The sequence below is a fragment of the Sphaerulina musiva genome (genome assembly GCF_000320565.1).
Source record: "Sphaerulina musiva SO2202 unplaced genomic scaffold SEPMUscaffold_11, whole genome shotgun sequence".
In the NCBI taxonomy this organism is placed as follows: Eukaryota; Fungi; Ascomycota; class Dothideomycetes; order Mycosphaerellales; family Mycosphaerellaceae; genus Sphaerulina; species Sphaerulina musiva.
Genome location: NW_016017393.1, coordinates 781,030 through 795,010, shown reverse-complemented (window position 1 = coordinate 795,010; position 13,981 = coordinate 781,030). Strand labels below are relative to the sequence as shown.

At 52.4% G+C, this 13,981-nt stretch overlaps 4 protein-coding genes across 4 annotated transcripts; 2 read left to right on the top strand and 2 right to left on the bottom strand.

The window, feature by feature from the left end:
- Positions 1-132: 132 nt before the first annotated feature.
- Positions 133-2,300, top strand: SEPMUDRAFT_73232 (MFS general substrate transporter). Its single transcript, XM_016910019.1, has 4 exons — positions 133-370; positions 565-628; positions 713-1,550; positions 1,668-2,300. Exons 1-4 carry the CDS (start codon positions 208-210, stop codon positions 2,271-2,273), a joined length of 1,671 nt encoding a protein of 556 aa, XP_016757043.1. The 5' UTR covers positions 133-207; the 3' UTR covers positions 2,274-2,300.
- A 70-nt stretch (positions 2,301-2,370) lies between these two features.
- SEPMUDRAFT_151818 (TPR-like protein) lies at positions 2,371-6,488 on the bottom strand (the record flags this gene model as incomplete). Its single annotated transcript, XM_016907065.1, has 1 exon — positions 2,371-6,488. The coding sequence occupies one exon, from the start codon at positions 6,486-6,488 to the stop codon at positions 2,493-2,495; it is 3,996 nt and encodes a 1,331-aa protein (XP_016757042.1). The 3' UTR covers positions 2,371-2,492.
- Positions 6,489-6,889: 401 nt separating this feature from the next.
- On the bottom strand, positions 6,890-8,168 carry SEPMUDRAFT_151817 (uncharacterized protein). Its single transcript, XM_016907064.1, has 2 exons — positions 7,530-8,168; positions 6,890-7,450 (listed from the first exon to the last, which is right to left on the bottom strand). The coding sequence occupies exons 1-2, from the start codon at positions 7,767-7,769 to the stop codon at positions 7,358-7,360; spliced, it is 333 nt and encodes a 110-aa protein (XP_016757041.1). The 5' UTR covers positions 7,770-8,168; the 3' UTR covers positions 6,890-7,357.
- A 1,084-nt stretch (positions 8,169-9,252) lies between these two features.
- On the top strand, positions 9,253-13,150 carry SEPMUDRAFT_151816 (uncharacterized protein). Its single transcript, XM_016907063.1, has one exon. It carries the CDS (start codon positions 9,372-9,374, stop codon positions 12,393-12,395), a length of 3,024 nt encoding a protein of 1,007 aa, XP_016757040.1. The 5' UTR covers positions 9,253-9,371; the 3' UTR covers positions 12,396-13,150.
- The last annotated feature ends 831 nt before the right edge of the window (positions 13,151-13,981 follow it).

The window sequence follows — 13,981 nt, the reverse complement described above, 5'->3', positions numbered from 1 at the left end:
TTTTTTTTTTTTTTTTTTTTTTTTTTTTTTTTTTTTTTTTTTTTTTTTTTTTGATTTTGATACAGTTCTCACATCTCGTCTCTCTGGCTCATATATTGATGATACAGTCCGATAGAAGCAGAGAAACAGAGAAGAAATCATATCATACTCACCGATCTTTTACACCCCTCATTCCACTCCGACGCGAGGTAAAAATTTATTGTTTGAATGGCAGCACCAGCAGCAGCAGTCGTCCAAAGACGACCCTGGGAATGGTTCTATCATGAATTTGGATTGGTGAGCGTACACCAGACGGGGCGGAATGCCTATCTTATGATTCTGGCGAGAAGTCTTCGTATGTTGGCATATGGAACGAATGCGGTTATTTTGGGTATGTTTGTTTGTCTCTCTATCTCTCTCTCTCTCTTCGTTATCGTTGATTATGTTTGTTTGGTTGATTGATGTCTTGAGCGAGAAATTATGATAATCTGCATTTCGTTGTTTTGTTTCTTGTTATTAAAAAAAAGAGAAGAAGAACGGGAAAAGCTGATGATATACTTATTTCTTCCTTCCTTCCAACAACAGCATTATTCTTCGCTGAACTCGGTTTCTCCGACCGTCGAATCGGTCTCTTCATGTCCATGACTCTGTAAGTCGTCGTCGTCATCAGCTCCCCCATCCATCAAATCCCTCCACATTCCCAACTAACAACAACAAAAAACAAAACAAAAAGTGTAGGAGACGTCTTCCTAGGAACATTCCTAACCCTCATCGCCGACCGCTTCGGCCGTCGCAAAATCCTCCTCATAGGAAGTCTCCTCATGGTCTTCACGGGCCTCACATTCGCACTCTGTGAAAATTTCTGGCTACTACTCTTCGCCGCCATCATCGGCGTCGTATCCGCGACCGGAGGGGATTTTGGTCCGTTTCGATCGATTGAGGAATCCATGCTCTCGCAATTGACGACGCCGGGGACGCGCGCAGATGTGTTGGCGTGGTATGTGACGGCGTCGGCGTGGGGGTCTTCGTTGGGGAGTGAAGTGGGAGGGAGAATGATTGAGAATTTGCAGAGGAGAGAAGGGTGGGGGTTGAAGGAGGCGTATCATGCGGTGTTTTGGATGTATGCGGGTATGGGAGTGGTGAATATTGGGGTTGTGTTGTTGCTTACGAGGGAGTGTGAGGCGGAGGGGAGGGGGGAGGGGAGGAAGGGGTATGAGGAGATTGTGGAAGAAGTGGAAGTGGAAGAAGAAGAAGATGATGAGGAGAGTGATGAGGAAGAAGATAATGATGAGAGTGATGAGGAATCGTTCGCGATGGTTGTTGACCAACAACACCAGGATCGCGGCTCTGCTGATGAAGCTTCTTCACGATCTCCAGGTTTATTAGAAGTATCTGTACCAACCCCGACGAATCCGTCTACAAGGTTTGACAGTCTTCGATCCTGGATCCTAAAATGGACGGGAGACATCTCCAAACCAACCTTGAAGGTCGTCTGGAAGTTATGGGTACTTCTCGCCATTGATTCTCTCGCAGATGGCATGGTCCCCTTTAGTCTCACCAACTACTACATGGTAAGTTCCCAACCCTACCTTCCACTCCACACACACACACACAAAAAAAAAAAAAAGAAAAACCATCAAACAACTACCACAACTAACCCTTCTTTCCCCCTTCCCCCCAATCTCCAGGACCTAAAATTCCACCCCTCAAAATCCACCCTCGGCGACGTAACCTCCATAAGCTACTTCCTAACCGCCCTCGGCGGCCTCTTCGCCAGCCCGCTCGCCAAAAAAATCGGTCTAGTGAACACCATGGTATTCACACACATCCCCTCCTCCACCTCAGTACTCCTCTTCCCGTTCCCCTCAACGCTCTGGATGAGCGTCGGATTCCTCTTCATCCGCTCGGCATTAAACAACATGGATCAAGCACCTCGATCAGCGCTGATTGCAGCCATTGTGCATCCGAGAGAACGCACGGCGGTGATGGGGATTACGAGTGCATTGAGGACGTTGGCGGCGACGTCGGGGCCGATGGTGACGGGGTTTTTGGCGGGGAGTGACAGGTTTTGGGTGGCGTTTGTGGTGGGTGGGGCTTGTAGGTTGGTTTATGATGTGGGGTTGTGGGTGTTGTTTGTTAATGTGAAATTGCATCAGCATGAGGAGGAGAGGGGGGTTGAGGGGGGAGCGGGAGAGAGGGTGGGGTTGGGCGATGAGGAGGAGTTGTTGGGTGGGAGACGGTTGAAGGATGGTGATGATGATGATGATGATGGTATAAATGAACGACGGAAATGAATTCATGTCCTAGATAGGTACATATAGACTGGATATATGAGCTCACTTTAGACAATGATAGATACTCTTTTAGGATGTAATTACCTACATGTACAATGTATGCTTGAAACAGAATCATTGCTCGGCTCGGCTAGAAATGGCAGTGTTGGGAAAAGGGGAGGATGCGTGTAAAACATCTACATGGGTATCGTGAAGCAACAGCACTCCAAGTGTACATGATCAAATGACCAGCCATTCCTCAGTCACCCTCCTGGCAGCTGCAGTATTACCAGCCACGGCATATATACCCTGCAACGCAAAAGCAGCTTCCTGCGCGAAATCCTCCACCACCACCACATCACCCATCTCTTTGATCCCGGCTTCCCGTCTGCCCTCTTCACTCCACGCTTCAGCCTGGACGTGCTCGCTCAACGCCAACACCTTCTCGTAGACGGGTACAGCGAGATGATTCAAGCCGAGGTAATGCCACATGCGAGCGACATTGAATTCCGCCTCTTGTCGGTGGCAGGCCAGGCCACTCGCAACGCGCAAGTCGTAGTACCGGAATAGAAACGCTAACCCTTGATGGATCCCGTACTGTCGATTATTGGTCTGTCGCTTCATACTGTTCTGGATCCACATGGTGGCAATGCTGAGATTGACGCAGATGTTATCCGGATCCAGCGCCAACGCACGATAGTAGTATGGAAGTGCGGAGAAGCTATGGTTCGCGACCGCAACCATGTGTCCATAGAGCAGCAAGACACCGGCATCGAGATCCTGTAGTTCTCCGTTGAGTTCCGCGCTCTTCTTGGCCAAATTGGGTGTCTGCTGTGAAAAGTCGAATCGGTCGCGTACTTCCGGTGGCATGGCAAGGTAGTCGTGCGATTTGACCATTCTCAACATCCATTTCTGAGTCGGTCCCGCAGAGAACCAGTTCGAGCCAAAAGCGAATCGATTGACTGCTGCGAATACTTGATACGCTTCTCCACCGCGGTCACCAGAGTCCTTGACCAAGTCTCGGGCGAGGTCGATGATGAACTGATTGTCGTTGAACGCCAAGCCGCAGTAAAAGGAGACGGCATAAGTCGTCATTTTGAGTCGATTGTTGTGGTAAAAGACATTGGCACCGGCGAGGACGTCTTGCAAAATACGATAGCATTTATCCTGTTCGGCATTGCGGGCATAGACGAGTGCAAGATCGGAGAAGGTATGATGCCAGTCCGTAAACGGTATGGCAAGGAACTTCTCAGGCGTCTTCGCGTCATCCGGAATCTTGCCGTGACGATTGTACCGTGCAGTGTCCCCTTCCTTCAGCCGCAAATACTTGTCGCGGTCAGGGAAGAAGACCCTCATGTCCGTGAAGTCATCGAGCATGCCCAGAGCGGCCTCCACGAAAGCATCGGTCGCTTCTTCATCTCCTGCTTTCATAGCGGCGCGGTGCACCTGCACGTCCATAAAATTCGCCATCACGCGTTGCTGAATATCATGCATCAACTGCAGACGACGATGTGCATTCATTTCGGCTTGGGTCGGTGCTTTGGCCTTTCTTCTCAGTCGGGGTCGCTTGGGCGCACGTCCATCTTCTTCTTCGTCTTCACTATCGTTTGCAGCACCGTCACCATCAACCTCGCCACAGATGGCCTGCACGATGCTTCGGTGGCCCTTGGATTTGCCGACGAGCTTGCCCCGGCCACGCTTAGACTTCCTGGACGGGTCGAAAGGCTCAGGCATTGCGGGAGGCAACTCCATTGCCCGAGATGCTGGACCGCCCATGAAAGAGCTGCCCAGCACGGGGCCGTCAAGCACTGGCACTGGCGTGGGAGCTATACTCCTACCATCCCTCAATGTAATTGGTGCTGGTCCGGCTGGAAGCAATTGCCTAAAGTGCATGTTCGGCTCCAGACGTGGCTTGATAGGCGGGTTCACATACTTGCGAAGTTGTTTATATGGTTCAGGCAGTATGACAGGTTTCATCCGCACCTCATCAGGTATCATCTTCACCCCTTCGCCAATCAGCAGATCATGACGACTGATCTTGATTAGATCATTGCAGAGGAACCTCGCCCTGTCGAGTTCCTCGGCATCTTCGCAGAGCTTCGCGAGCTTTGCCGTAGCTTCCAGTTGATGATTGTGTTTGTTGCTACGATTCTGGACTATCACGTCGAAACAAGAAATCGCGTCCTGGATCTTGCCTGTATATTGATAACACACGCCCATCCAGAACCAGACATCGTCAGAAAGGCCCGTCAGTGGATGATCGGCTTCCTCGCAGTCGCGCAAGGGTGCGAAGTATTTCAATGCTTCTGTGAGTGAGTCGTCCTTGCGAAGGGTCTGAGCTACGTCTTCGAAGGTGTCTCGGTAGTCGTCGACGGCATCGACGAGTTGCAATAGCTCACTGAAGTGCCTGAGAGCTTCTTCGCGAAACTCAGGTCCCATTTTCAGTCGCAGCTTGCCCAGCCGCACTTTAATCTCTATTGGCATGCCTGCACCGTACTGTGCAGGATCACGACTGACGGGCCCACCAATCGCCCACATCCATTCCGGTACGGACTGACGTCTGTCATCTTCGATATCCCACTCGCAGTCATTGTCGGTGACTCCATCCCAGAACGCATCCTTTTGGCGGCCCAGAAACCAGCGAGCAATTCTTTTCGCTTTCTGCACCCCAGTTGACGGATTTCCGGCCAGCTCCACCATTTCCAGGTAGATATTCAGATGCTCCCAGTCCTCAGTCGGATCGTCCTCATCACCAAATTTGTCGCAGTTAGCCATATAGTACGCGAAAGCCTCGTCGTAACGCTGAATTGCCAGCTCCTGCTCGCCCTTGTCCGGCCAGCTTGCGCAAAGCACTGCGAACTCTTTCAGAAACTGCGTCTTTGTGGGCCATATCCTCAGTATACTCTTGGCATCAAGTCGTGCATTCTTGTTGTTTTGGCCACGCTTCTGTAACATGTTGTAGAGATGGAACTTCCTGATCCGTATATCCCACTGTGCAGTTTCTGGCTTCCGGTAACTCAAGGCCCTACCCAGATACCATATTGCCTCTTCGATCACCTCATCCGAAAGCTCGTGCTCGGGCTTGTCTGTCATGAGGTCTGCCAAGTGCTGCCAATTGTCGGCCTCGTGAGTGGTGGGTATACCATACCGTAGAGCCTCAATTGCATCTGCGTGGCGGCCCTGGGACTCAAGAATCTGGGACAGAAGAGAGTGTGCACTCCATATCTCTGGATTGGCTGCGACAGCTTGACGAACAAAATCCAATGCTGTTTCGTAATCCTGCTCCATGAAGCTATTGTTCGCCTTGGCCATGAGTCGTTTGAACTCGGGACCTGGATCAACCTCCTTCTTGCGCTTGCGGCCCTGGTTCTTAGCACGATCACTTGGTCTTCCGCGCTTGCTGATCGTGTTCTTCGGGACCTTTCCAATGTTGGCGTGATCCGTACCTTTCAGAATCGCTCGCCAGCCCTTCTTCTTACCGCCGCGACCACGGCCTCGACCACTTGTAGATCCACCTCGTGAGGGTACATCCTCGAACAGGATTTCCTCTTCTGCTTCGGTTTCTCCGTCGTCAATACCAGGAATGTCTACAGCCCAGGAGTAGTCTTCCGGTCTGAATCCTACCGCATCGTGCGCTCGCGTATTTGCGGCGTGATGCGCCAGCGCAGCGGCCTTTCGTGCCGCGGCTTGCCCTGCACCTCCATCGATCAAGGAAAACCTGTCTTGTAAACTCTGAGATTCCTCTGTGACAGCGAATGCACCATTCCGAGTGTGCACATTCGGTGTCGCGCCTTGAAAATGATCTTCTGAGGCTTGGCGCCATTGTTCTAATGCCGGCAGGCCCAACTGACGACCGCTAAAGCCAGCAGATCCAAAGGGACTTGCGCCATTTCCAGGACCATACGGACCAGATGTAAAGGCATGCACTCCGAGATGACTAGGGTCAGGATATTGCGAGGTTGGCCGCTGCTCCTCATTCGCGCCCGGCTGTGGTATTTCGTGCAGCGCCCGATTTACACATCGTATCTTCTCCCTCACGCAGAATTTGCATTGAGTTAAGTCGCTCTCATCCGGAATGCATTTGATTTTCCTTTCCCTGCATGCCATACACGCTGGAGTCTGCAGACTGCGCTTGAAAGCCATGTCATGGTTGGAAGGGTCATTGACCTCCAGGTCCAGCAAGTCGTGATGGCCTAACAATGCTGTAGGTACGTCGGTCATGTCGTTGTCCTCCATGCTCCAGGAGCCGTCAACCGCCACTGAGTCTTCGAGGGCGAGGTTTGCGCTTGTTAGATGTCATGGGTTTGACTCGGCAGAGTGGTCCTGGAATCCAGCAGGAACAGTCCTTTCTGCAAAGAGTGACAATGGATAAGTTGTTCGTGAGCTCAGTTGCCTGCCAAAGTTGAAGTCATACCTTCACTTCTAGGTACATGTAGAAGGTCAGGTACATGTAGGTAGAAGTGCATGTCCATTCGAGACCTCCACTACTGTAGTTTCAAATTCAGGCAGCAACCGAGCCTGCGCCAGGCATCTATGCGTGACCCATATATACATAAGGTACCTGCATGTAGTAGGTAGGTACAAGCTAATGGTGAAGACGGAAGGCGAAGAGAAACAGAAGACAGTGTGATCAAGATGGAGGCATTGCTTTTGTATGATTTGATGATACAGAAGCGTAAATTGATACAATTGTGAGGCGCGCTCGCACGAAGTGCTCTAACATGTTACTAGCGACCAGCGCTTCCAGGAGTTGCCAGCTAGACCTCACCTCGCATTCGCCTCGTGGTATAACTCGTGTCCGCTTCTGCACATGGAGCTTCACCAGGCGATTCGCAAGACTTCAATGGTCGGCGTGTTCTTCAGCGTTTGGCATCCTCCCGTTGGCGGATAACGTGAAGTCACATCAGCTCTACGAAGCACGTTGGCGGATCTCAGTCTGCCGCATGGAGTCCGAACGTTGTGCGTTGGACAAGCCATGAGTATGCTGTGTCGATCGAGTATGTTTTGCACTTTGCGACCTGCGATGCAGCCGATGCGTAGAGTGGAGATGTGCGTGTATAGAATGCTGTACAGCCTGCTGAAGGATATGCGTCTCCTCACTGTTCTCAAGGCTGCCCTTGCACGCCCTGAGCACTCAATTTCTTGATCGTTAGGTCTCGCTGATATTCCATCACTCTTCTCTTCTTGAAATATGTCACCTGTATCGCTTGGTCAGCATTGTACGGTCACACATCCTCCGTGAGAACGATCTCGAATTCGATCATGTATCCGACATACCCAACTACTTGCGCATGTCTTCTCGAATTGCGCCAGCTCGGGTGCACATTGCTCTCTCGCCTTTTTATCCTCTCTCACACTATCGATGATCCCGTTCTTTTCTAGACATGCAAAGAATGCATCTCTCCCTTCCCAGCATTGCGCTCTCGCCGTTCGATCCGGGGCGATGAAACCTCCATCTTTAGATGCCTCAGGCTGTGGCGGTTTGGTTTGTGTTTGAGAGCTCGAGAAAAGACCCATGGTTTGGTAGATCGAAGCCGAGAAGATGCGCGAGAAAGCGGGCGATCGTGCCTCTGGCTGCTGGGACTAGTGCAGGCTGACAGTGTCGTGAACAGTCGGTGTTGGTATCGTCGTCTATTATCAGCCGAGCTCAAGAGGTAGGTCGATGGAAGCAAGGGTCACGAATTATGTTCTGTGCTCGGTCTGAGGCAACTAACGTCTCCAATAAGTGTCATCATTTCCAAGTTAAGCCAGGTCGAGGTCGGGTCCATTACCGAGAGCAAATAGTCGTGGTGATATGGCCACACATCAAGATGCGGCAAGAAGACCTGTCGGAAGGCGAATGCGTGAATGGCCTCGTGCTGATGATATCTTACCTGCCTCCTCGGTACTCTGGAGTTGAAGGAGATGGGGTGGCTGGATAGGTACCTTAGGTAGAGCAACAGGAGCTCATCACACTGTGCCTTCGACATGAACACCCAGGCGTGTGGTGTCATGCCTCAGGCAGCTTTTGGTAGTTCTACCTCCAGGTACCTCCTACATGTACCTCCTACTTCTCGGCCCAGGTTTGTCAGGTGAGAGCGAGTGGAGGAGGGCAAGCTTTACAATTGCCACGAAAAGTCCAGTTCACCACTTCAACCGAGAGGGTAAAAAGAAGCAAGGTTTTCGCAGACGACGACTGCTGGTACAGGCGATTGCATGCGTACCCCATGAGCGAGTGTGGTACCTCTCGCATCGGATGCTATCAGGCGGGCTACAGTGATAGGCGGTAGAGGAGAGGCTTAAAAGGAGGCATGGTCTATACGCAGAGGGTCGGCATCCGAACAGGGACGGCAGTCCCGTCGTGTGATAAAAGGTACGTCCTCAAGGTGTCAGAAGAGGCGTGTTCAAGGCTCCCGTGGGTCCCGGAGTGTGTTCGTGTTTGAGTATCTATCCCATGGGGGCAGTGGAGGGCAACAAGGGACTGGGACACAGATGTGTCGCATAATCTCAAGCCTTACCGTCCGAGCTTTTAGTGCTTTAGTGCAGAGATCCCGAAGTGATGGAGTCTTGTGTCTTTTTCCCTTCCCATTCATTCATTTGCGGTCTGGTGAGCGGTCGACACCTCTATATGATGTACAGGAGTGGGCTGTGGGTGCTGTACACGTAGCTCCTCGCTGTCGTCGCCCGCCATCATGATGTTGTGGTCCACTGCTCGCCTCGCCTACCTGACCTGCGAATGGCCATGCCATGGTGTGCCTTCGACGGGAGGTTCCGGTACGATTACGACTGCACGTGTGCCCTTCCCATAATGTTCTCCAACTCCAGCACTCCATCATCGGACCGGAGCAACCAACCTGGACGGGATAGGTCAGTAAAACGACGCAGCGCTGTCGCGTCTCTCAACTTTGTTGTGTACGCGCCGATTTCTCTTGTCTGCCGTAGTCTCTCTCTTGCACGCGCACGCGCACTCCATCTGCTCTACTCTCTGTGCGCAGATTGACCACTCTCGCCACTGCACTCCACTTCACGCCCTACCATTCGTTCCATCACTGCACCGCACCACTCCCTCACCCTGCCTACCCTCCCCCTCCTCAAATGTCTGGCCGCATGCTGATCACATAATGCCACCTGCAGGCGATCATGAACCCAGCATGGAACGGGCAGAATACCATGTTTCAACACGGCGCCAGCCACCATAGCTACGGCAATAACAATAACAACAACAACACCAACCACAATAACCCTCTCGACGGCTTCGATTTCTCCCAGAATGGCCAGCACGCGCCGCCCCATCCTCCGCCCTCCGCGACCTTCGCTCCCAACTCCACGATACCGGCCAAGCGGCCCCATGACGACGTGTCGCGCTCGCAGACTCCCTCCTCGTACGGCGCTTTTCCCGGTCAGCAACCGTTTCCTAATGCGCCCACTCCATATCAACACCTGCAACAGCCCGGATCCAACAACGCGACGCCCTCGCCGACGATGCAGAACCAGCAGTTTCGACCTCCCCAGCAGCAGCCCCAGCAGCAGCCACAACCGCGCATGAACAACGCGTCGCCATCGCCCTTTCCCGGCCAGCCGCAACAGGCGAACTATGGCAACCCTGCCACCCCACAAGGCCAGGTCAATCCAATGGCACAGATGGGGAGCATGAACATGGGCGGAATGAATATGCCGAGCAGCCTGCAGCAGCAGATGGCCAATATGGGCAATATGGGCAATATGCAGGCCAACAGCGCACAACGGGTGTATCAGATGAAGCTTCTACAGCATCAGCAGCAGTTGCGCGCCAGTGGCATGTTGCCTCCACGTGTCGGTGGACAGCCTGGACAGCCTGGTCAGCCTGGACAAATGGCAGCCATGGGTGCTATGGGTGCTATGGGCACAATGGGCACAATGGGCGCAATGGGCGGTGCCGCGCAGATGGCCAATGGCCAGATGAATCCTCAAATGATACAAGCGCATCAACAACAGATTGCGAAGCGGCAGCAGTTCATGCAGACTCTCCAGGCATACGCGCAAAAGCAAGGACGCCCGTTCAACCCACAGCCCACGATAGGTGGGCGACCTGTCGACTTGTACACCCTATTCACAGTCGTGACCAGCGTGGGCGGCTCACCACAGGCTGACAAGAACAACCAGTGGCAGATGATCGCGACTAAACTGGGCTTCACGCAGCCGCAATTTCCATCTGCGCCAGAAGAGCTGAAGAATTTGCACTCGGTAGCAATAGGAGCGTATGAGCGTATGTGGTTTCAGGCGAGGATGTCGCAAAAGCAAACCGAGGCGAGGACGCATGCGCAGCAAATGGCGTTCAACGGACAGCCGCAGCAATCTCCAACCAAGATGATGCATCCCGCGGGCCACCAGAACCAGTACCAACAACAGTATCAGCCGAATCAGCAAACGCAGCAAACTACGCCGGTGCAAGCGAACGCATCATTACCGCAGAATGGCATGTCTACGCCACAGCAGATGATGGGAGGCGCTGTTGGTATGCATCACCGCAGGAATAGCAGCTTGCGAAAGGCTGAGCAGACGACACCTCAACCTGGGGTACGACCAGACACGGCAACGGCGTCTCCGCTTGTGGCCAAGCAAAGGCCGCCTTCTGTGAAACGAGAATCGACTGGCCCCGTCATGAAGAGCGAAGAGCCCCAAAGTACCAACTACGAGCCCCACATCAGGTCAATAGCGTCGGATGGAGGGTACGATATTCCTGCGCTGTTCGATATTGGAACTGTCATCGCGTCGAAGATGCCCAACATGCCTGCCGTGGACGAAATGGGCGTTATTGACACCAAGGCCATCACGCTGAGTCTAGCATCCGGTATACACGCAGAGGTGCGGTATGCGCTCGATGTCCTCGCCATCATCTCCTTCGATCAACGTGTCGCTCTCAATCTCAACTCATGCGAAGACTTACTGGACGTCATTATCGATTGCGCCGAAGAACAGATCGATACTCTCGCAGAAGATGCCGTCGAAGTGTCAGACGCCCTGGACCTGCCAGCGTATGAAGATGTGTTGCGAAGCGCCAAGCTGGAGGCAGAGACACTGCAGGAAGTGCCTGAATTCGGTTCGCGTGCCTATGACCTTGATCGGGCTGCGGACAAGCTGATTGCCATCAGCACCTCGCTCAGGAACTTCTCGTTCTACGAGTTTAACCATGTCTTGCTCACATCTGCGCCTGTCATAAAATGGCTGAGTAACACCATTCGATTGTTGGGGACTCGAAATATGCTCTTGCGAACCCACTACAATACTGGTGACTTTTTCAAGGACACGATTATCTTCCTCTCCAACATTACGCAGAGTCTGGAAATCCCCTCACGAGATGATGCACTGCACCTCTTGCACTTCCTGCTCGCTTTCGCGCCACAGCCTGCGCCGAAATATACCGAAAGTGGCGGCAACTTGAGGTTTACGAGCTTTTCTCCCATACAACATAAATACTTGCCACCCGCCGTCGATTGCTTGGCCAAGTTGCTTGCCAGGCAAGACCCCAATCGAGCATTGTATAAAACCATCTTCGCTGGGTCAAGTGCAGCCGCAGAGCCCCCGATCGACCTACTGACGAAGGCGTTTGCGTTATCAATATCGGTATTGCCCGATCGATCGAAAGGGCCAGTGGGCAACACAGCGCAACTGCGAATTGTCGAAGCTAGGAAGGCGTATCTGACGCAGGGCATGTTGGCAGCTGACATCCTCACCACACTAGCACCGAGTAACGATGCAAACCTCGCACGTGCCTGGATCGAAAGTGAGGATGGCTGGGCTGTCGCGCTTCTCAACCTCGCGGCTCTGCTGTCTGTCGATAGAAACCAGACGGCTGGACCCAAGGGGCGTGAGCTGGGCATGGATACGGAAACGTTCAAGCTCATAACCTATCGCGCCCTCACAATGATGAAGCGGCTCGCAGAGAAGGGTGGAAAAGGCAGCATCCAACGTGTGTTTGGCCCGAAGGACGGTTCTCAAGACAGTGGATCGAATGGCATGAATGGCGAACATGGCGGAGACTACGAGGAACTGCCGACGGGACCGAAGTGGGAGGGTATACCGCAGGGGCATGCGATCCTGGGTGCGTTGATGATGCCCAATACCGACAAAGTGGCGTTAGGTCTTCTTTGCGGACTACATGAAATGGCCATGTCGCAGAGCTAAGGTTTGGGAACGGCGCTGGCGTTGATCAGACGAATTGCAAAGCCCGACACGATTTGACACGGCTTGGCTAGGAGTGGGTCATGATATGCATTTCGCGGTCGTGGGGCGGGAAGACGAGAACGATTTGAACTTTGGACGATTGTTGTGTACAAAGACTCAGGCGGGGCAAATGGATACCTTATCTGGTGTGTTGTAAGAAGATGTGAGTGCACAATGAGAAAAGAACGTCTTGTGTGTGTACATGCATGATTTTCCATTTTGCTACTTACTGTGAGAATTGTAGCTTCGATCTCCCACATCGCCGTCGTCGTTGTCTTTCCCCTGGCCGTCTCATTGCGCGCTTCCATTTCCCCAAAACGTCCGCTGCAGTATCCTCATGATCATCCTCATAGTCATCATCGGCGACCCAGACACAAAGACACACATGAGAGAGAAAAACCTGCCCAAACCCCAAGCTCACTCACTCACTCACTCAAGAGGAAGGAAATCTCTCTCCTTTTTACACCAAGAAGCCATCATCATCATCACTCACCACCGGCTCTGGCTTAACCTCTTCTGCCTCCTTATTCTTCTTCTTGTTGCTGCTCACAAGAGTCTTGATCCGCTTCGCAACCGGAGTCAGAGCTTCATCGTCGTTCTCATGCTCATGCTCATCCTCGTCAGAATCGCCAGCGTTGGTCTTGCGAGCTTTGGTTTTCTTGGTTGCTGAAGCTAAAGCTGAAGCTGAAGCTGGAGTAGATGGACGGCTACGCTTGGTTCCGCTTGTTGGAGTCTGTATTTGTGAGAAAAAGAAAGAGCAATGAAGATTTTAATCGAGGATAAAATTCTCATCATCATCATCAAGAAGGAGACGGGGAAGAGGAACAACAACACGAAAAAAAAAATCAACTCACACAAACCATCTTCTTCTTCATCTTCACCGGCGAATCCGTAACACCACCAGTACCGCCACCACCACCATTCGCAATCTTCAACCCACCCGACAAAGCACCATATTCTTCCTTCAATTTCTTCTTCGTCATACGCATAATTTCACGCGCCGAAGCCGCCGAGGCCAGACCGGCGATATCTTTGAATTTCTCATAGTCGATTTTGGGCTCGGCGTCGAAGCGTTGCCAGGCGAGAGCGAGGTATTCCATTTGTTTGGTGGAGAGAGGCATGCTTGATTTTTTTGGTTTGGTTGCGTTGGGGGATGGAGGAGGGATTGACTAGAGAGGAGGGGGGGTTGGGAGTTAGCGGGTTCGGGGAGGAGTTGGGGAGGTTGGTGTGTAGAAGGGGTGGGAGAGAGGGAGAGAGAAAGGCGCGCGCGCGTGTGTGGGTGGGTGAGTGGTCTTGAGTCGTCTTGGAAGTGCGCGTTACTTCATCAGACGAGACGGTGACGAGGCTTGTGAAGGGGTGGTGAGTGGTGCATGGGCATAGGACTTACGCGTGTGGTATGGGTGATGATTGTTGTTGCGGTTGTTGTTGTCGTGTGGTGATGCTGAGTAGGTAGCTATCAGCCAAAAAGAAAAAGTGTGTTGCCGTGTGCAACGATAATTGTACCAGAGAGTTGGGAATCACTTTGAGTGAAGGAGAGAGAGGAAGAG